Source organism: Erythrolamprus reginae, chromosome 1 (genome assembly GCF_031021105.1).
Source record: "Erythrolamprus reginae isolate rEryReg1 chromosome 1, rEryReg1.hap1, whole genome shotgun sequence".
NCBI lineage: Eukaryota > Metazoa > Chordata > Lepidosauria > Squamata > Dipsadidae > Erythrolamprus > Erythrolamprus reginae.
Genome location: NC_091950.1, coordinates 359,090,145 through 359,111,403, shown reverse-complemented (window position 1 = coordinate 359,111,403; position 21,259 = coordinate 359,090,145). Strand labels below are relative to the sequence as shown.

The 21,259-nt window shown below is 39.3% G+C and overlaps 1 protein-coding gene across 3 annotated transcripts in view; it reads right to left on the bottom strand.

The window, feature by feature from the left end:
- WDR26 (WD repeat domain 26) overlaps positions 1-21,259 on the bottom strand; it is a 45,397-nt gene that overhangs the window by 4,566 nt on the left and 19,572 nt on the right. The window contains exons 4-13 of one of the 3 annotated variants that reach the window (XM_070734346.1): positions 17,535-17,671; positions 15,880-15,977; positions 14,952-15,108; positions 10,326-10,464; positions 8,451-8,591; positions 6,361-6,480; positions 5,521-5,666; positions 4,084-4,162; positions 2,393-2,522; positions 185-1,454 (exon numbers count right to left, since the gene is read on the bottom strand). In XM_070734346.1, coding sequence (XP_070590447.1) covers positions 1,369-1,454; positions 2,393-2,522; positions 4,084-4,162; positions 5,521-5,666; positions 6,361-6,480; positions 8,451-8,591; positions 10,326-10,464; positions 14,952-15,108; positions 15,880-15,977; positions 17,535-17,671 — 1,233 coding nt within the window. In that variant the 3' untranslated portion in view covers positions 185-1,368. Of the gene's footprint in view, positions 1-184; positions 1,455-2,392; positions 2,523-4,083; positions 4,163-5,520; positions 5,667-6,360; positions 6,481-8,450; positions 8,592-10,325; positions 10,465-14,951; positions 15,109-15,879; positions 15,978-17,534; positions 17,672-21,259 lie in introns of those variants that run through there. The other 2 variants (XM_070734344.1, XM_070734345.1) reach the window with 2 other exon arrangements.

The following is a 21,259-nucleotide window of genomic DNA, read 5'->3' as shown; positions in this document are numbered from 1 at the left end:
TAACAGCATGTACTGGTTTTCTTTCCAAAATGAAGGTATTTGTAGAAAATTAAATATAAAGGCAGGCTTTATATCATCTAATTAGGAATCTGTGTATATGTTAATTTCTACTAATAATACATTTACCTACAAGAATGAAATTGAAAATAAAAATTGAAAAGCTCTGGATTCTAATTCTTGATTATTTTTTTTATTTGACCATTTTAATGATAGGCATGGGGATTTTTCTAGAAAACTTTCAGCCTTTTGAATAAAAGAGTTGTAATTTGTTAATTGAAAAATAAAATGTTTTTTAAACATGATACTTTATCTATTATTTAATGAGCCATCCACTAAATTAACTGTGTGATAGCCTATTCAGGAATTGCTACATGAAAAAGATAGTGGAGAAACCAGCCAATGCCAGCCCATATGCAAAATAAGAGGACGTTACATTCTGATAGATTTTGCTTGCCTTGAAGCATAATGCCAAATACAAATATTTTGTAAGTATACTTTAGCCAATAAGCAACCTATTTCACGGTTGAAGTTCATGAAGTTCATAAAAACATAGCCAAGTTCTAATTTACAGCTGTAACTGTGCTGGTGCATTCTATTACATTCACATAAAAATGTACAAAGCTGAACATATGAATAGAAACTTCTACGCCACTGCTAATTTAATCCTAAGGCACAAGTTGAATGATTATAGAAATGATAGATGAAATCTTAAATGTGCAATTGTCTGCATTGTGAAAGAACCACCTATCAAGTGGCTGCCAGTAATTATATTTTTACTAAGAACTAGAATAAGTTTGTGGCTTCACTTAAATATCTGATTAAATAAAAGCATCATAAAACAAACTTTAAAGGCGTACTTTTAAGTGTTAAAATCATTTGCTTTAACATAATTCAATCAATGATATAGGGTTAAGTCTCTTCCAAATCATTCTACTTATATGCCACATTATTTAACAGAAATACTTACTAGCTACATCAGCTCATATAAGATTTTTAAAAATAAGTGCCACAATATTTAAATTACACCAAACACCCTTGTTTATATTTCTGTTTGCTCTCCCTTTTAATCTGATTAAATCTTTAAAATCTGATTACATATTATTTGCATAACTTCAAGGATTGTTCATCTTAAGGCAACAAAACTCAGCATTTACTCCCATGAGAGGTTTTTTTTAATGGTACCTTAATGCTTCTTTACAGAATTAGACGTGAACTTTTCTCCCAGGGCAGACCATTTGATGTTTGGGGCTGGTAGGTGAAATGCCTACCTAGCTGAAAACATACCTTTACATTTAAGAGGTTATGACATTTAAATCTGTTACTTTTTTTGTACATAGAGACTTTCACAGCAGCCATATTTGCAACAATTCAGTGCAAAGAGGCAACAGCCTCAGGCAGTCCGAATCTAAATAAGGTGCCATCAGCTTCAACTACAGCTGGGTAGTTTTTAGACACTGAAAATGAAAAAAATAAAAAGCTGTTCTAAGTTGACCTGGATAGGTTAATCGGCATATTCATGTCAAACAAACAGTAGCTGTAGCTAAGTGACTTGTCCACGCTGTCCTAAGTGGTGTATGAATTATTCGATACACCAAAAAGTCAATAGGCTGACAGATATTTCTGGGCCAGAGACTGTTTGAAGGGGGAAGGGAGTTAAAAATGCATGCATATAAGGACTGACAAATATTTACAATGACAAATTATTAACATAAAGTCCAGTAAAGAGGTGCTGTTCTCAGTTGAGCATTTCAGCCGTTAAAAGACAAATAATGTGTTAAGATACTATTTTTGTTGACTCAACCTTTGACAGCACTCCTGTTCAGACCAAAACTACATCTTCTTGAAGTTTTTTGGGGTACAGGAGCATTGTTGCCCACTCTGTATTAGCTACAATTCTACTAGCACTAGAGCAAGAACCTGAGAGTGGATCAGCACTCTTAATGCCAAGAACATCTGATAAACTGGCTTCTCACACAATTGACAAAAGAACCTGCTAAAAGACAACCATGATTGTTTCACGTTGCTCACGATGGAAGATACTGAATACAGTAGATCCCGTTGGCAGTATAGGAGACCATAATACTCTTACCACAATTGATTATAATCGAAATGACAGATGAATTTACATACCCTGGACCTACCTTTAGAAAACATATCTATAGTAAATACAGTTAATACTTCAGAGAACTATTAGAACAATGGTACTCAATACTGTACAAATCATATCAAAATTACAGACACTATCAAAAAGATATAACACACTTTACCATCGTTCTCCGAAGCAGAATCCTTTCTTTCAATTAGTATTTAATTATCACCATTTATGGAAATATAAGGTGGGGAGGAGGGAGGGGGCAGGAGAGAGAGAGAATGGGAATGAGAGAATTTTTACCTTCACTGCCACTAGCGATGAAGTCTTCGTTATGGCCTCCAAAACATGAATGAATTGTGTAAAACCCTTGTGTAACACCTTGGTACTTTCTCACTAAAACTCTGTCTTGCAAATCCCATAAATGAACTCCCTGAGGATAAAAAACATTGTAGAAATAACTGTAAGAAACAGTTTCCTCTCCATTACTTGGCTTCACTGTTTAATAACTTAATCTGAGCAAGATTCAATTTAAAATTTTAAAAAGGAATATTTTCCTTCACAAGCAAAAATCACAAGAACGTTTGTCTTTTATCCAGCAGAACTTTTCTTATTTCTCCTCAAAGCAGAACCCATTTACATTTCCTGAAAGCTTCTATATTGAAGCATTCAGGAAAGTGAAATAAGTGATATAGGGTTGCAGTATGGAGAAAATCACCAGTAAAATGTGAGCAGATGCACTTTCCCACACATACCGGCTGCTGTAAAATCTTGTCCAGTTCTCCCCACTCACTATAGCATGTGTCACATCTTAAGGCTTCTAATAGATGCATTTGCATGAGAGAAGGTGAAGTAGAATATAAGAAGCCATCTTAACTGTTTCAAAAACATTACATCAATTGATAAACGCTTCCAGCTTTCAGTAAGATTTCCTTATTGCTACAAGAGATGTCAGGGACTGACCAAGGGATCTTTCTCAATGAAAAATACATGTCCTACTACTCGGGTCTTTTCCTAAATTGTAAAGAGGAAACAAATATTGCACCGATTGCCTTTTACTTTTAATGTTTAGATATAAACTTTCCATAGCCCAATTGCATTTGCCCACCAGCGTATCTCTTCAAGTGTTTAGAGCAGTGATGGAGAACCTTTTTCTCCTCGGGTGCCAAAAGAGTGTGGGTGCGCACTATCACGCATGCGCGAGTCCTCACACCCATAATTCAATGACTGGGGAGTGCGAAAACAGCTTCCCCCGCCCCACAGAGGCCCTTTGAAGGCTGGAAACGGCCTGTTTCCCAACTTCTGGTAGGCTCATTAGGCTCGTGTTTCACCCTCCCCAGGCTCCAAAGATTTCCCTGGAGCTGGAGGAGGATAAAACAGGATAAGGGAGCATTAGACATGTTCACTGCCCTGAGTTATTTATAAAAATAAGAGGGGCGGGATAACAAACTAATAAATAAAATGCAAACAGCAATCATATACATAAATATAATAACATAGTAACAATAAATATAATCAATCTTATCATACAAAGGGAAATAATAAAAAATAACCAATTTAGGGAGTTAAAGATGAAAATAGCAACTATACATCTGCTCTCATTCTCATTTTTTTTTTTTTTTAATTGCACTGCAAAAAAACCATCTATTTAAAACAGAATTTTGGTATGGCAACCAGAGTAATTCTAAAGTTTCTCTGAATTAGAAGAAAAATATGTAGGTTCATACATACATCCACAGTAATTTAATGAAGAAAGGGGTTTTTCTTCATTCAGCTTTCCAGAAAGGAACACTGGCTTTATGCCCCGTTGTGTTTGACCACTACAGAATTTTTTTAAAAAAATCTGAAATCTTTCTGACTCTGACGAAAAATATAGTTTTATTGACAAGCCAGGATGTACAGCACATTTGCCACAAGCAAGTTACTTTTCTGCACAAAACTGTAAATATTTGAAAAGTGTATGCCTATTTAAAACAACAACAACATCCCCTTACCTGAGTTGCAACATTTAACAAAGCTAGTCGGCCATTTTTCGAAATAGTAAAAGACATAATTGGATGGTCTTCTTGTACTCTGAAAATATAAACAATTGTATTAGAATTGATTCAAAATTATCACATGTACAAAAATGAAAATATTCTTTATTACAGGGATCTTACAATGATCCCAATTATGAATGCACTAATAATTCACACTTCAAGGTTTATTTTTTATTTATTTAGAAACAGAAGATTGACAGCAGAAAAAGACCTCATGGTCCATCTAGTCTGCCCTTGTACTATTTCTTATATTTTATCTTAGGATGGATATATGTTTATTCCGAGGCATGTTTAAATTCAGTTACTGTGGATTTACCAACCACGTCCGCTGGAAATTTTTTCCAAATATCTACTACTCTTTCAGTAAAATAATATTTTCTTACATTGCTTCTGATCTTTCCCCCCACACTAACCTCAGATTGTACCCCCTTGTTCTTGTGTTCACTTTCCTATTAAAAACACTTCCCTCCTGAACCTTATTTAACCCTTTAACATATTTAAATGTTTCGATCATGTCCCCCCTTTCCCTTCTGTCCTCCAAACTATACAGATTGAGTTCATTAAGTATTTCCTGGTAAGTTTTATACTTAAGACCTTCGACCATTTTTGTAGCTCATCTTTGGACCCGTTCAATTTTATCAATATCTTTTAGTAGGTGAGGTCTCCAGAACTGAACACAGTATTCCAAAAGTGGTCTCACCAGCACTCTATACAGCGGGATCACAATGTCCCTCTTCCTGCTTGTTATACCTCTAGCTATGCAGCCAAGCATTCTAATCACTTTCCCTACCACCTGACTGCACTGTTCACCCATTTTGAAACTGTCAGAAATCACTATCCCTAAATCCTTCTCTTCTGAAGTTTCTGCTAACACAGAACTGCCAATACAATACTCAGATTGAGGATTCCTTTTCCCCAAGTGCATTATTTTACGTTTGGAAACATTAAACTGCAGTTTCCATTGCTTTGACTACTTATCTAGTAAGGCTAAATCATTTGCCATATTACGGGAATATCAACCCTATTGCACACTTTAGAGTCATCGGCAAATAGGCAAACCTTCCCTACCAAACCTTCCCCTATGTCACTCAAAGATATTAAAAAGAATAGGACCCAGAACAAACCCTTGTGGCACACCGCTTGTAACCAGGCTCTGCTCAGAATATTCGCCATTAACAACAACCCTCTGATATCTACTCTTCAGCCAGCTGCAAATCCATTGAACTATCCAGGGATTTACTCCTCATTTATATTCTTATTATTTATATAGGATTTTTAAAAGCCCAATTTAGAATTAACACGTGATCCAGAAATAATGTAAAATATTATTTTCATTGCTTAGCCAACCATAGGATTAATTTATCTAGTGCAACAGAAAAACAATGTAGTTACATATTTCTGTCTGTAAGGTCCTCAAAATTATAGCCCCGAATTCGCTGGTGTGTATCCGATGCCAGCACAGTCTTCCCATCACTCAAGCACCATAGGCACTGCACTCTTACTCCTTCCCAGGAGTCTAGGAGATTACCATCTAAATCCTAGATAGGGAATAAATACAGCAAAACCCTTATTAAAAAGCTGTGTTGATCATACATATTTGATTATATATATTATTTGACTGACATCATGGAATTCATTTTTGTAAGAACAGCAATATACACAATTTCATATATATTTCAGGTAATAAGTCCATCAATGCTAATATGGCTTTTACCAAAGGCTTGTAGCAAGCCACTTCTAAGCAGCTTCTCATTGTGTGTGTGTGTGTGTGTGTATACACATATACATATACACATACATACACACACACATACATACATACATACATACATACATATATATATATATATATATATATATAATCAAAAAGAGATTAGCACAAGGCCCCTATATAAAAGACAGATGTGTTTTGGTATAGTAAAAGATCCGCTCCTCTATATCAGGAATGGCAATCTGTGTAGGTAGATTGCCTGAACTCCCCAAATGTTTCTACTCTTTTTGTTTATTTTTAAAAAAAGGTGTTGAATCTTTCTAGGTTTAACAAATCTGTTTCCCAGTGGCCCTCACCCACCCATAGCATTCATGGAAAGCCCCCCAAAACAGAATGAAAATTCTATCTCCATTCACTCCAGTGGCTTCAACATGTACACCCAATGTAGTTCTTTGCAAACAACTAAATAAAAATAACAATTTATCCAATGGCTGAAAAAATGATTGCCCACTCCAACTTACACACTGGTAAAATTGCCCACGCTGCCCTCCTGTCACAAAACGTTTTCCATCTGGATTCCAGGCCACACTGGTTAAGCTATCCTCATGGGATTGACTCATCTTTGTCCTTAGCTCCCCCGTCTGCAAAGTTACACGATTAAGATTCTTTGAAATTGTAATATACACGGGCATCAAAATAGTCGAAACTTTTATTGTTTACAAAATTGGTGACACAATACAAAAGTGCTCTCTCTCTCTCCCTCCCTCCCTCTCCCTTTCTCATTTGTTCATTCAAAAGTATGGCAACAAAATAATAACACGGATCACTTTAAAAATAAGCCAGCTTCTAGTAACTAAGCTATGTAAGTTTTAAATGATCAAATTACAACTCAGAATTACACTAATTAACAAATGTAACACTAGTATAATCTGCCACCAATGTGGTAGGCTTATTTCAGCTTATTCCCAAAATTAAAAGAGTAGTTCCCAATTTAATAAAGTTCAAAACCAAAATACTACTACAAATAACATGTTACAAAGTTATCTTGGTACAGTGGTACCTCTACTAAGAACGCCTCTACTTAAGAACTTTTCTAGATAAGAACCGGGTGTTCAAGATTTTTTTTTGCCTCTTGTTAAGAACCATTTTCTACTTAAGAACCTGAGCCTGGAAAAATTTCGCAGGAAATTTGAGAGTGGCACGAAGGCCCAGCCAGTTTCCTGCCATTCCCTCTTTAATCCTGGCCATCTTGGGCTTTTCTGGGCTGCCAGAGGAGCCTTTCGGTGGCGCTTAAGTAGGCTTTGCAGCCCAGAGTGAACGAAGTGTTTTCCTTTTTCTGAGCGCTTGGAGAGGGAATAAACCTCTGCCAGTGCCCAGAGGAAATAAACACTCCCTTCGCTCTGGGCAGTTACTATCCTCATCCTCATCCTCCCACCCGATTTCCAAGCTTTTATTTCTTTCCTAATGGGTTTGCATGCATTATTTGTTTTTACATTGATTCCTATGGGAAAAATTGCTTCTACTTACAAACTTTTCTACTTAAGAACCTGGTCACTGAACAAATTAAGTTCTTAAGTAGAGGTACCACTGTAATTTGCAACAAAAATTATTATAGGACATTACCCAGCTCATATTTCCTTTAAATTAATCTTCAAGAAAACCAATTTTAAAATGCTACAAAACTGTTTTGGCCATTGCTGATACATGCGAGTCTGGCAATTCATGTTCTAGGAAAATACAATTTCAAATCTACCCACCATTAGTATCTCATCCAGTCTGAATTTATCTTTTTTTATTCCCAACCTGCATGTTGGATGGAAGACAGTAGTTGTCATGGCCTTAATGTGAAAACCAGGAAAATAAAGGCTTTCCCCATGGCTTCCTATAGACAAAAGACTAAAAATATTCTGAACATTGATTCACTGCAACATGGAGCACTCATTCTAAGTTTTGTCAAGCTGTCAACATTTGGAATTTTCCATATGGAGTTATCAAACATTCATAATAGCCAAGGATTTCCTCCAAAAGTATCAAATAACCTATGTGTGATCCATATACAGTAATACCTCATCTTACGAACCTAATTGGTTCAGGAAGTAGGTTCGTAAGGCGAAACGTTCGTAAGACGAAACATTGTTTCCCATAGGAAACAATGTAAAAGCAATTAATCCATGCAAACAGAAAAAAAATCGTAAAATGGCGCTCCGCTGGGCGGCGGTGCCAGCCTGTCACCTTTTAAAACAGCCAGGGGGCTTATCGGCGTTCTCCCGAACCCGAACTTTTCGGATTCAGGTTTGGGAGGCCGCCGAGAAGCGCCGCCGCCCGGCTGTCACCTTCTGAAACAGGCAGGGGGCTTATCGGCGTTCTCCCGAACACCGAACCTGGAAGTTCGGGTTCCGGAGGCCGCTGAGAAGTGCCCGGCTGTTTCAGAAGGTTACAGCCGGGCGGCGGCGCTCGGCAGAGCGCTGTTTTTGCGATCGGCAGTGGCGTTTTCAGCCGATCTGGAGGCTAGAAAGGAGGTGGGGAATCCCAATAGGGAATTCCATGGGCAGAGCTTTGACGTCACAAAGACGTCCGACCGGTGCCAAAACCTCACATTTATCATTCTTACTTGTACATTCCAGAGCCAAAGCTCAGAGCAGTCATCTGGGCCACAAGCAACCAGGTAGTTGTCGTCAGGACTCCAAGCGATGTAGGAAACACCATACGCATGGCCTTCCAAAGTCTTAAGCAGTTTTAATTGATGTGTATCCTTTAAAAGCAGAAAATATAAAATTCTAGTAATTTAATTGGTTGGTAAGCCTTTTATATAGTTTAAAAAGCTAATCTAAAAGAGTAATAAATTCTCACAATCCTCCATTTAACAAAGCAACATATTAGGAACCAACATTCAGAAAATTTGCTTTTAATGTTCACTTACCTAAAAAAAAATGTTTGCACACCCTAATTTTTTATCTAGAAGAATAGATGTCTGGAAAGGCTACACTAGGTAACCAGTATCTCTTTAAAATGTCAGTGGCTTTTCTTGACACTAACTCATGCAAAGCAAAATATTATCTCAGAGATTAAAATAGTACTATTATGGAAAAGAAACATTAAAGAAAATAAGCCAAACACAACCAACCATTCTTTGGTGTAACAAAAGGTAAAAATATTATTTGTCTAATCTGCATAACTGAAATAGAAAAAGTAATAGTTTTATAACCATTTAAAAATAAAATATACATTAAAAATGATTTTTGCTTACTCTGGGTCCCATTTGTACATACACAAATATATAGCTTTGTATCATTTTCCTTAACAAATAAATAATAAATATATTTAACTCATTTGGTTAATTGGTTCTCTTTATGTAGTTAGAATAGAATAAAATAAGAGTTGGAAGAGACGTTGGAGGTCTTCTGATCCAACCCCCTGCTTGGGCAGGAAATTTTACACCACTTCAGAAAAATGGTTGCCCAACATCTTCCTAAAAACTTTCAGTGTTGGAGCATTCACAACTTGTTCCACTGATTAATTGTTCTGTCAGGAAATTTCTCCTTAGTTCTAAGTTGCTTCTCTCTCCTTGATTAGTTTCTACCCATTGCTTCTTGTTCTACTCTCAGATGCTTTGGAGAATAGTCTGAATCCCTCTTCTTTGTGGCCCTGAGATATTGGAACACTGCTATCATGTCTCATCTAGTCCTTCTTTTCACAAAACTAGACATACCCCAGTTCCTGAAATGATTCTTCATGTGTTTTAGCCTCCAGACCCCTAATCATTTTGTTGCTCTTCTCTGCACTCTTTCTAGTCTCCACATCTTTTTTTACATCATAGCGACCAAAACTGAATGCACTATTCAAAGTGTGGCCTCACCAAGGCCTTATAAAGTGGTATTAACACTTCATGTGATCTTGATTCTATCCCTGTGTTTATGCAGACTAGAACTGTTTGGGGGGTTTTGGCAGCTGCTGCACACTGCTGGCTCATATTTGAATGGTTGCCCACTAGGACTCAAAGATCCTTCTCACATTTCTTCTTTTGTTATTTTGAATTTCATTTTAATAATTCGTATATTTATTTATTTATCCGTATTTATATGCCTTTCACTCCAAAAAGGACTCAGAGCAGCTAACAGTAGTCATAAATACAACAACAGTAAAAATACAGGCATAAAATCAACAGTACAATAAATTCTATATCATAAAAAAAACCATGCATGCTACAATTGGTCCTAATTCCAGACCTGCCAGAAAAGCCAGGTCTTAATGGCTTATTCTTGTTCTAATACAAGAAATCAAGACAGAACATTGCAATTATTCAAATTGTAGTTAATTTGCATACATTTTGTTCAATTATATTTTCCATAAAGAACAAATACATTAAACAAGAGATAAAAGCTTAAAGCAAAAATGTATTTAAAAATGATATAGGACATGGAAATCAAATGGGAAAAAAAAACATTTAATTTTATGAAAAGTGTTTGCCATATAGAATGATACTTACAGGGTCAACCTGCCATATAATTACAGTTGTATCCTTGGATCCTGTTGCTAGTTTAGTGCCGTCATTGGAGAATTTACAAAACCATACTTCATTACAGTGCTCTGTAAGTATCTGCTGAGTATAACATGGAAAATGTTTCCTAAAAAACAATCATGTAGAAAAAGTATCAGTTTTATGTGATCTAATATACAATGGAAACCAAAACTTTATGAAATTTTAGAACAATCCATCTTCTTGCAGACTGTGACCTACAAACTGAACTGAGTTTCTTATTCACCAGTAAAGAGAGTTTAATTAAACAATGCATAAGAAAGCATAGGGTATCATGTCTCCACTGAACATACTGAACCAACTTCATCTTTGTTGAAAAAAGTATGCAATGCATCAGATTTAATAACTGGTGACATTTCCTTTAGCAATAATAACTTCAGCCCAATGTTTCTTGTACCAGCTTAATTAATCTTGCATATCATTTTGGGAATACATTTTGGTGTTTTTAAAATGCTTTTTATAGTTTTGTTCTCATAGTTTTGGAATTGTAAGCCACCGAAAGTCACTGAATGAGATGGAGCATCTATAGAAACCCTAAGACAGTAGTTCTCAACCTTCCTAATGCCACTATCCTTTAATGCAGTTCCTCATGTTGTGGTGATTTCCAACCATAAAATAATAAAATTATTAGGATTCATGGGTGGGTTCTAACTTACCTTGCTGCCATTCACTTCCTACTACGCTGCGTGGCTGTGCCTTGTCAGCACACATGCGCTTTGTGTGTGCATGCATAGTGCCGAAAAAAATTAGCTTCTGCGCATGCTCAGAAGTTCCCATAGTACTGGTATTTTTTTTTTACAGTAGTCTATTTGCATGTGGGTGGACCCGCCTGGAGACAGATGGACAGATGTTTTTTCTGATAATCTTAGGCAACCCATGTGAAAGGGTCATTCAACCCCCAAAGAGGTCGTGGCTCACAGGTTGAGAACAGCTGCCCTAGAATATATAATTCTATATAAAAATATAGGGGGTGTGTGGGTGTACAAACACACACACACAATTACCCAGTTCTTATTCACATTTTAGGCCATCTTGCATAAACTGGCCACAATATTTTGTGTGTCTGTGTGTTTAATGGGGAAACTGTTCAAAATCATCTGATAATCTCACTGATTAGTGTTTCTGTTGTATGCTACTCAAAGTCACCTTGCTTGAGTTGGATGGCCTTATAAATCTAATCAATCAATAACAATCTGACTCCACTGACCCATTTAAGAGATCTGATTATATTAGAGTTTTACATGCTTTTCCCATAATAGTGAATATTAGTTCAATGTGTTTTAATGAAGATATGTGCAGGGAAGGACCTTCTCTGTTGCGGCACCAGTCCTCTGGAATCAACTCTCCCCAGGGATTCGCACTGCCCCCACCCTCCTGGCCTTCTCAAAGGTTTTGAAAACACATGTGTGCCAGCAAGCCAGAGCCCTTGAGCAATAACATTTTGCTCTGGCCAGTAGTATGAATGATTAATGGTTGTATGTTTTTCTTTATATTGGGTTTTAAACTTTGCATTCACTTTTATTGTACATTATTCTGGTGGGTTTTTTTTAAGTTTTCGTATTTATTTTACTCTTGTGTGCTGCCCTGAGTCCGTCAGGAGAGGGGCAGGTTATAAATTTTGAAAAATAAATAAAATATGAGACAGTGAATTGTTTCATCCTATATTTGTTTAATTAATATCTCTATATTAGACTTAGATGAATGGTGAACCTATGGCACCTGTGCCAGAACTGGCATGCAGAGCCATTTCTCCCAGCACGCAGAGCCATCACTCCTTGCTCTTCTGGGTTCTGGTGTGTCAGCCATCTGCTTTTCATGCCCATGGGTTTGCCAGAAACCAAAAGAGCAGCTGCCCAATGCACATGTGCGCTCCAGGAAAATGATCTTTCTGCTTCCAAAGTGTGCATGCGCACAGGCCAGCTGGTATGATTTAGGGATCCTGGTGGTCACTTCCTCATGGAGCAGAGCAAGGTAAGCCAGGACTTCTCTCCCTCCCTCATCAAATGGCATTCTTCTGTGACTCATCTCACCCATGTCCCTCCAAACAGATCTCCCTATGGTAGCCTCACTGTTAAAACTACAGGTCCCAACAGTAACCACCCACCGAAACAGAACCTGCCCTCAGAGCTCTTCCAAGCATCCACTCTTTCCCACAGCCAACAAAGTGGAGGGGCCACTTGCATCTGGGATTCTGGAGGAGAATCATCTCCCCTTCCCCGCCACCAAAATCAAGCAGCTGCCAGGTTGGGGCCGGAATGCTGGAGGAAAATCCTCCAGTTATAGCAGGTAAGTAGAAGAGAAGCAAGAAGTGCTTTTCGCAACCCCCCTCCCACTCGTCTGCTGCAGGGGGGAAAAGGGTGCTCGGAAGAGCTCGGAGGGCAGGCTCCATTTTGGCGAGTGATCACTGTCGGGGCACATAGTTCAGTGCAGAGGCTGCCATAGGGAGACCTATTTGGAGGCACCTGCATGGGGAGAGTCCTACCTAATTCGGCTGCGTTTTTTCCTTTCCAGATCACCTCCAAGCAAAAGGTGCAGGCGGCAGCACAAGAGCCACTGAAGTTTGGGCACTTCTTGTATGGAGCTGGTCTGAGAAAGAAAAAAAGGGGCAGAGCTACTTGTTTTCGGTGGCAGGCAAGCGGAGGAGGTGACCTCCCATCTGCAGTCCAGATTCTGGACTGCCCCACTTTCACCAGCCATCAAGAACAAGCAGCACTGGCACAGGAGCCGAGTTTGCACTGAAGGAGCTTCCAGCATCAAGGTAAGAGATGCGCCGGCCTGAAGGGAGGCTTGCCACGCCCAAAAATGGGCAAGGTGTTTGTGTGTGAGAGAAAGAAAGAGACACACACACACTTGTCCAGGAAAGGGATGTCCGACGTGACGGGGGAACCTGGGGATCATGCGCGCATTTGCGTGGGGGCAGGGAGCTTGGGGGTATTGAATTACGAGTATGGGCATGCGCGTGTGCTACCCCTCCATGTTCCCTTTTGGCACGTGATGGCGAAAAGGTTCACCATCACTGCTCTAGGCCAAATACTTCAGGACTGCGGATTGTAGTAAAGGTTCACAAATATTCCTTCACTCTATAAATATCCATATTAGATTCAGGTAAATGATTACGATTGCATGCACAAAAAGAAAAAAAACATATTAAAAATGATTATCAAATGCCCTGTTTTCTTAGCTCCTATCTTATTTTTTTCCTGCTTGTCATATTATCTCTTTGTGCAGAGATAGATATGGGGATTGTCAAATATGACCAGGATCTAAAGGGCCATGAAATTATAGCTGTTTCAAATAGGCAAGATAAATTAGGTTTAAAATATAACCAACTTTCAAAATCAGTTGGTGAAAATTCACGAGTATGTTATTTATTATAAACCTTCCTACCCTCACCTCAAGTCATGACTCCTGATATGAGCTGTGAATCAACATCTTGAAAATAGGAAGAGAAGTATGTCCTCAATTCTGATCAGTAGGGTGCCCAATGCATTTGAAAGAACACTTTGTAAACCATGCTAGTATGAGTAAAACACACACTTCTTTGAAGCACGGAGGCAGCTATATGTTCCAGGAAGGTTAAAGCAACAACTTTGGGGGCTTTCTCAGATTGTTTGTGCATATCTGTCAAATGCAATTGCTGAGACTGCAAAATAAATCAATTAGGCATGCAGATATGACTAGAGAACGATCTGATGTTTTGGTGTGTCGTATACACTTTGCAGAGTGGTCTTTCAAAAGTTTTGCATTTCTCTATTGATCAGACAAGCCTCACTGTAAAACTAGCCTCACAGATTTATTTTATGGTTTTTCAGATTTATAGAATGAATTTTTAAATATATTTTGAAAATTAAGAATTTCTGAAATAAAGCCTTGTCCTCCAAGCTTCATTTCTAACTTACCACTTTAAAGTCTGATAGAGGAATCTATTCTTGCAATCCTGCATACAGCAAGGCTGCCTGGATCTTCCTGAGTTCAATAGGATTTAACATAATGCATATTAAATGTGTGAAGAACTGCCATTCATGTTGCCATTCTCCTTTTTAATAAATCTTTTTCTGCAGTCTTTGTTATGTTGTTCGATGGAAGTAAGCGCCATTAAGTGAAACTCACTTCTAATTTAATATTACAGGAAACCACTATTAGCTCTAAGTGAAAATCACCACTTTATGCAAAAGGCAGAATTCAGACATTCTTAACTATTTCAGATAAATGTAGTCAACAAATATCTTATGGTCAGTGAATACAGGATATAAAATCTATATAATTCTACATCTTTATTATTGTGTTTTCAAGCTGATCCTTAGTACATTTGTAAAAATAAAATATTCTTCAAGATGTAAACTGGTTAATACTTGAACAAAAATATACATTGCTTAATTTTTAAGTTGATGAATATAAATTAAAGCACTAAATTTTTATGTTCTTGTTAGACACCTTGAATATTTACTTGTTTAAAATTGAAAATAAATCAACCATCACAAGTTAATTACTTTTAATTATTTTAAATTAAAAGTATTTTTTTTGCATTAGAAGATATTACCATTGCCCTTAAAATTTAAAAAAAAATTATCTCACCTATTGCAAACATGGTCTATGAGTAGTGATACAGATTCTAGATTATTATCAAGTTTAGTATTGTGATAGAGGCACCGGTCCCGTTGTAGCTCTACAGCCTGACGTAGCAGATTCTGCAAACGCCTTGGGGGGAGCATCACTGATGGGGGTAGGTAAGCTTAAATAAATAAAAAAGCAATTTCAGTGCAATCAAATCATTAAAAAACAAATTTGTGAAGTACATTTTCTATATACATGTCTAATTTATTTAAGCCAAAGACGTCTAGATAATAAATGTATTGTTCCATTCAGAATCAGAACTGTTAAAGATTCCGTTCACATAATGGCACTTTCTTCTTCACTGCACCCTTTACTCTCTAACAATTCTGATCTGCCTAAAAATCTCCCAACTCTCCAAAACAGATTTAGCAATTGTAAAAGTTGGAATATCTCAGAGAAGGAAAATTATGGGTTTCTCTATTCTACTGGGAAAAATAACCCCTAATTTGATGGCATAACAAACATGTAGTTAGTTCTACTCTGTCTTTATGAACACTGAAGTGAAAACTGACTAACAATAATTAATTGTCAGGCCCCACCCAAGAATAATGTAGAACAATCCATCAGTTCAGTTCTTCATTTGCTCACACCAAGTCAGAATATTGCTAAACTAAACCTATTCTATTCTCATCTGACATTGGGAGATTTTAGGGAGTGGCTATCCTCTCTCTCTTCCTCTTTCTCTGATCCAGCTCTAGTCTGTGTTGCCTCTTGTTTTGTCCCTTCTCCCCACATTCCTGGGAAACTACCATTTCATCACCTCCCCCTTCAAAGGACAACCTCGTCTCATGAATTTATACTTTCAGATCAAGATTTGTCTGTTCAGAATGAAATATACTAGAATCTAAACAGGGGTGTGTGTGTGTCCTTTTGAAACTATTTCCCTTACTTTGGAGCTTGTCCAAAAGTTTAGATCTAGACGTTGTTCCTTTTCCTTCCCATTCTGCTTTAGTGCGCAAGTCTTCCGGATGACTACACATCAGGTATCTGTATATTGAAAAGAAACACAAGGATTAAGCATTCTGGCTATATATTAATTGATATGAATCAATGTTCAGGATATGGCTTCCATATAGTCAGAAACAAAGGAGCTGTTTAACACAGGAGTCTGAATCTTAAGCATGCTTTAATATATGAGGAAAATTTAATCTGAAATGTTCAAATACATTATATACTGCTCAAAAAAATAAAGGGAACACTTAAGCAACACAATATAACTCCAAGTAAATCAAACTTCTGTGAAATCAAACTGTCAATTTAGGAAGCAACACTGATTGACAATCAATTTCACATATTGTCAGCACATTCAACTTTGTACAGAACAAAGTATTCAATGAGAATATTCATTCATTCAGATCTAGGATGTGTTCTCTGAGTGTTCCCTTTATTTTTTTTGAGCAGTGTATATAAAAATATAAAACTCAAAGGGAGTTCAAGTATGTAATCGATCAGAGGGTTCAAAACAAGTGCTTCCTGGTCCAGGAAAGGGCACAACTGGTGCACAACATGAAGCTCAGCAAAGCCCACCGATCCTCCAGCCACAAGTGCCACCTGCACCTGAAGAAGGAATCATGAATCCAGGACTCCCAGGTTGCTCACTGGTTAATGCAGTGCAACCCCATCTGAGACCAAACATAATAAACCCCTGAATATTGAGGAGCCCCCTACCCACAGCCGTTCTGTCTTCCAAAGTTCAGCAAAAGCCTATTCTTCCCTACTCAGTCCTCATAGCCTCTAAGCACCGCAAAAGAACATCCAGATCATTACTTAAACCCCCCCCCCCCATGAAGATATATAATTGAGTACTATCAACATCCTGATACTTCATCTTGTCATGATTGATCTCTCTCAGTGGTTTCATGTACAGTACGTGGAAATGGAGAGAGCATAGAGTCCTGTAGAATACCGCAAAAGAGAAATTGTGGGCTGGACTTCTCGCTCCCTGTCAATACACGTGGGACTGGCCTTGGAGGAAAAAGGTGATTTCCAACTCCCTAAGTTGAGCCAAGAATAGCATTGTTTATGGTACCAAAAGCTGTCAAGAATAGCAAGGGTGGATGCCCAATCCCCATTTGCTCTTGGCAGAAATTATCTTAAGCTGTGACCAATGCCATTTCTGTCCTCTATCCCGGCCTGAAACTTGACTGAGAGGGATCCAGATAATCTGTTTCATCTAGGATTCTCTGCATTTGCAAGGCTTTCACCTTTTCCTTCCCTAAAAAGGGAAATTCTGGACAAAAATTGTCCAGAATGGTAGAGTCCACTGATGGCTTCTTAGGTGACGAAGGCACATCAGTGCTTCTTTAAAATAAGCTGGAAACACCGCCTCAATCAAGGATGAATTCACCATCACTTGGAAACTGTGAAACCCCCTCCCCCAAGCGGTCTCGGCCATCTAAGAAAGACATGGATCTAATTCACTGGAGGCGATTCCCAGATAACAGGATACGTTCATTTCCCAGGCATCTCCACAGGCTTGCCCTTTGCTTGGCATCCAACTATGCAGGTCTAAATTCAAGTATACATAAAATTTTAAACACTTACCCACTAAGAATGTGAATGCGCTCAGTGTTGTACTTCAGCGGTGTCAACTCACCACGCAGAACTTGAAGTGCCTCCAAAACTTTACCATCCTCCAGATATTCTAGATATTTTTGTTGCAGCAGCAAAAACTTCATCTTCTGACATGACAGAAAGCAGCAGATCAGGTGGGGGAGAAAAGGCTGACTGAAATTTCAGAAAACATTTGAACCTAAACAAGATATATACACCTTTTTACTTGTTCTTTAGAAATAGAAATAGGTACACTTTCATGATAAATGGGTGGTTTGAAAAGCCTCAATACTGAAAAGGTGCACTAATTTATATTTGTTAGAGGTCATTCAAAGTAAAGAGTGATGGGACCCTGAATTATCTTTGTCCAATTTCTAACTAGCCATGATCAATAATATTCAAATGCTCATATTGCATGTTCCTCTGCAAACTGATCTTAATATGAGCTCATTTTATAATATTATTACCAATAAATATAAAATCAGACTTCAGGGAAGGGATATGGTAAACTTGGCAGAGCCAATAAGCATAACAAAAATCAAGGAACTGATGAATAAATTGATTCCCTGGAACCTCTCTTGATAATGACATGATAGGAGAGGTGAATATTTGAGGGGGCATTGCCAACATCGCAGCTACGGCTGTCTCTCACACTCCGTGGGAAATCCCAAATCCCAGCTGTTTGGAGACCTAGAACCGGATTGGGACCAGGTCAGATATGCCCTAAAGGGGCACTGAAGAAGAGAGGTACCGGTCGGTGATCTGATGGGGCTCGCAAACCCGCCAGCAGCTGTGGAAGACAACTCTGTCGCCATTGGCTGGGACAGCCACGATCGGAAATGGATTGAAATGGAGAGATCGTGGATTGCCTGGGTGATAAGATCTAAGCGTATGTGCTGGAGAGAGTGGAAGAAGTGTTGAAGCTGAGTGAGTGGTCGATTTAATGACAAAAGAAGAAATTTAAAATTCAAAAGGAGACAAAAGAGATTCTAAAATGGAGTGATCGGCTATCTAGCAACTGGAAATGCCATACAGAGAATTAAAGGAACAAGTTTAAAAGCCCAAATTTGAAGATGTTTTCAATTGGAAGTTAGAGGCTGAAAAATAATAAAGAATTTCAAGAAAATATCTTATAAGTGCTAAGTGGACCTTAAATACTTGAGGAACTTTTGTAAAAGAGCTGTTTCGTTATACAGTATTGGGAACATAATGCCATCTGCTGGTTAAAAGAAAATGTTGCAACAGACTGTGGAAAGCTCAAATTAGCTGACAGCTTGAGATCGACCTTGCCCATAAGAAGATAACTAGGAGATTGAAAGGACGAAAGCAGTATGTGTTGTGCACTGTTTTAGTGATAGAAGATAAGTGGATTTTGAACTGGATTGGGCTGAAATACAAATATATTATAGGGATCTAAGCTGCAAGTTAAAAAAACCCTATGAAGTTTGTGAATTGTGAACTTGACAAGATGGAGCTTGACTGGGATGCTAAAATACATCTATGAAGACATAAAACTTACCTTTTGAAAATCAGAGGTGAAAAGAAAATAGAAATGAAGCTGGATCATAAAGAACACTTAGAATTTACAATGGTGGAAAAGGAAAAGGAAGAAAAAGAAGAACAAGATTACAACAGATGAAAAAGGGACTGAAAATAAACAGATGAATGATTATGTTGGGATTTACAGTGATAAGAAAAGAGTAAGTGAGGAGCATCTGAAATTTAGAGCAACAACCTTCCCTGAGAATATAAACATTTTTATTTAAAGAAACAACGCAGAAAGAGAAGCTGACTGATCTGGTCAAAACATATTAACACGTGTCTGAACTTAAGAATGCTAGTACTTGTAATCATACACAAATTTACTGCTGCCTCCAGCATTTCACCTTTTTAAAAAAAACTATCCATAAGAAACCCAGCTTTCTCACTTGTATTTTTACAAAAATTAACCATAGCTTACACTCCAAGCACTAGGCTACTAATTATGGAAGCATAGTCCTCTTTTTCTTCCATCTGGACAATGAAGTTTGCCAATGACAGGGTATTGTCTCCGTTGCGGCACATATGGACACTATGAATCCTGGGGCCTCTGAGCCAGTTCACTATTGGCAGCATAGTTCCCTCTAAGCTGCGCAGCGCGCTATAGCGCAGAGGTTTTTAACCCCCAGCCCGGGAATTTCAAATTCCAGCGCACAGGACCGATCGCTGCGCCGGAATTTGAAATTAAAGGAACTACCGCTGCTCTGTAAACAACAGTTTGCAGCAACAGTTACTTCAAGTAAAGGCGGGAAAGAAAGGGGCAATTATAGGCCCGCTTTCTTCCCCGCCCCTTAAATCCCAGACGTTCTCCGCGTACACCCCCCCGCCCCGCAGCCAAATGGTTGTTTAGCTGCTGGCCCGGTAAGGTAAGAAAACCGTTGGGGGTCTCTGGGTCTGGCGGCGCGGTCTATGGGAACGAGGGTGGGGGGGTCTATGGGAACGAGGGTGGGGGGTGATGACCGGGGGCCCTGGGCCAGGCCGCCGGCCTATCGCGGTTCCCCCGCCGCCAAGACCCGGCTGCTGGCTTGCCACGGCACGCACGCCACCACCCAGACCCGGCCGCCAGCCTACCATGGCTTCCCACACCGCCGCGGCTTTCCCGGCTTCCCGCAGCTTTCCTGGCTTCCCGTGGCCCGCCCGCCGCTGCCGAGACCCGGCTGCCAGCCTACCACGGCTTCCCCGGCTTGCCGCGGCCCGCCCGCAGCCGCCCAGACCCAGCCAGCAGCCTACCGCGGCTTCCCCAGCTTCCCACGGCCCACCCGCCACTGCCCAGACCCGGCCGCCAGCCTACCACGGCTTCTCCGGCTTGCCGCCGCCCAGACCCGGCCGCCAGCCTACCACGGCTTCTCCGGCTTGCCGTGGCCCACCCGCCGCCAGCCTACCGCGGTTCCCCCACCGCCCAAGCCCGGCCGCCGCCCTGTCGCAATTCCCCCAACCTTCCCATGGGTACTGCCCAGTGCCTCAGCAGTCTACTTCATTACGCGAATTGCTCGGGGTGATGGCGGGGCTCTTGCCTCCGAGCCTTTTCACCCCAAATCCGACGGCCGCCTTCTCCGGGTCCCAGAGAAAAAGGAAAGTTTCCCAGGAACCCCCGTGCTTCTGGCCCCAAAAAACATATTTGTGCGAGTGAGTGGTGTTGCAGGGCAGGAAAAATAAGAAGAGAGTAAGACAGAGAGAAAAAAGAGAGGAAGGAAGAGAGAAAGAAGGAAAAAAAGGGAGGGATGGAGAAATAGGAAAGAAGGATGAGAAAGAGGGAAAGAGTGATAGGGATGGAGGGGGGAGGGAGAGAGAAAGAAGAGAAGGGGGAAAGAGAGGGAGGGAGGAAGAGAGGAAAAGAGACAGAAACAGATAGAAAAGAATGGGGGCAAGAAAGAGAGAAAGAAAATCAAAATCTAGTTTGAAACTAGCTCAACTATTTAAGTGGATTTTAAAGCATAGATTTATTAATAGTTTTGTTTTGCTGGTTGTTTTAGTTTTAATAGTAATAGATTTTGGTTTTGTTTTATTATTAATTTCAATAAAATAGAAGGGAAATATATATACAGTGATCCCCCGGGTATTGCGACCCCGATCATTGCGAAATGGCTACATGGCGATTTTGCAACCCGGAAGTAAAAACACCATCTGCGCATGCGCGCCCTTTTTTCTATGGGCACGCATGCGTAGATGGCGCCGGG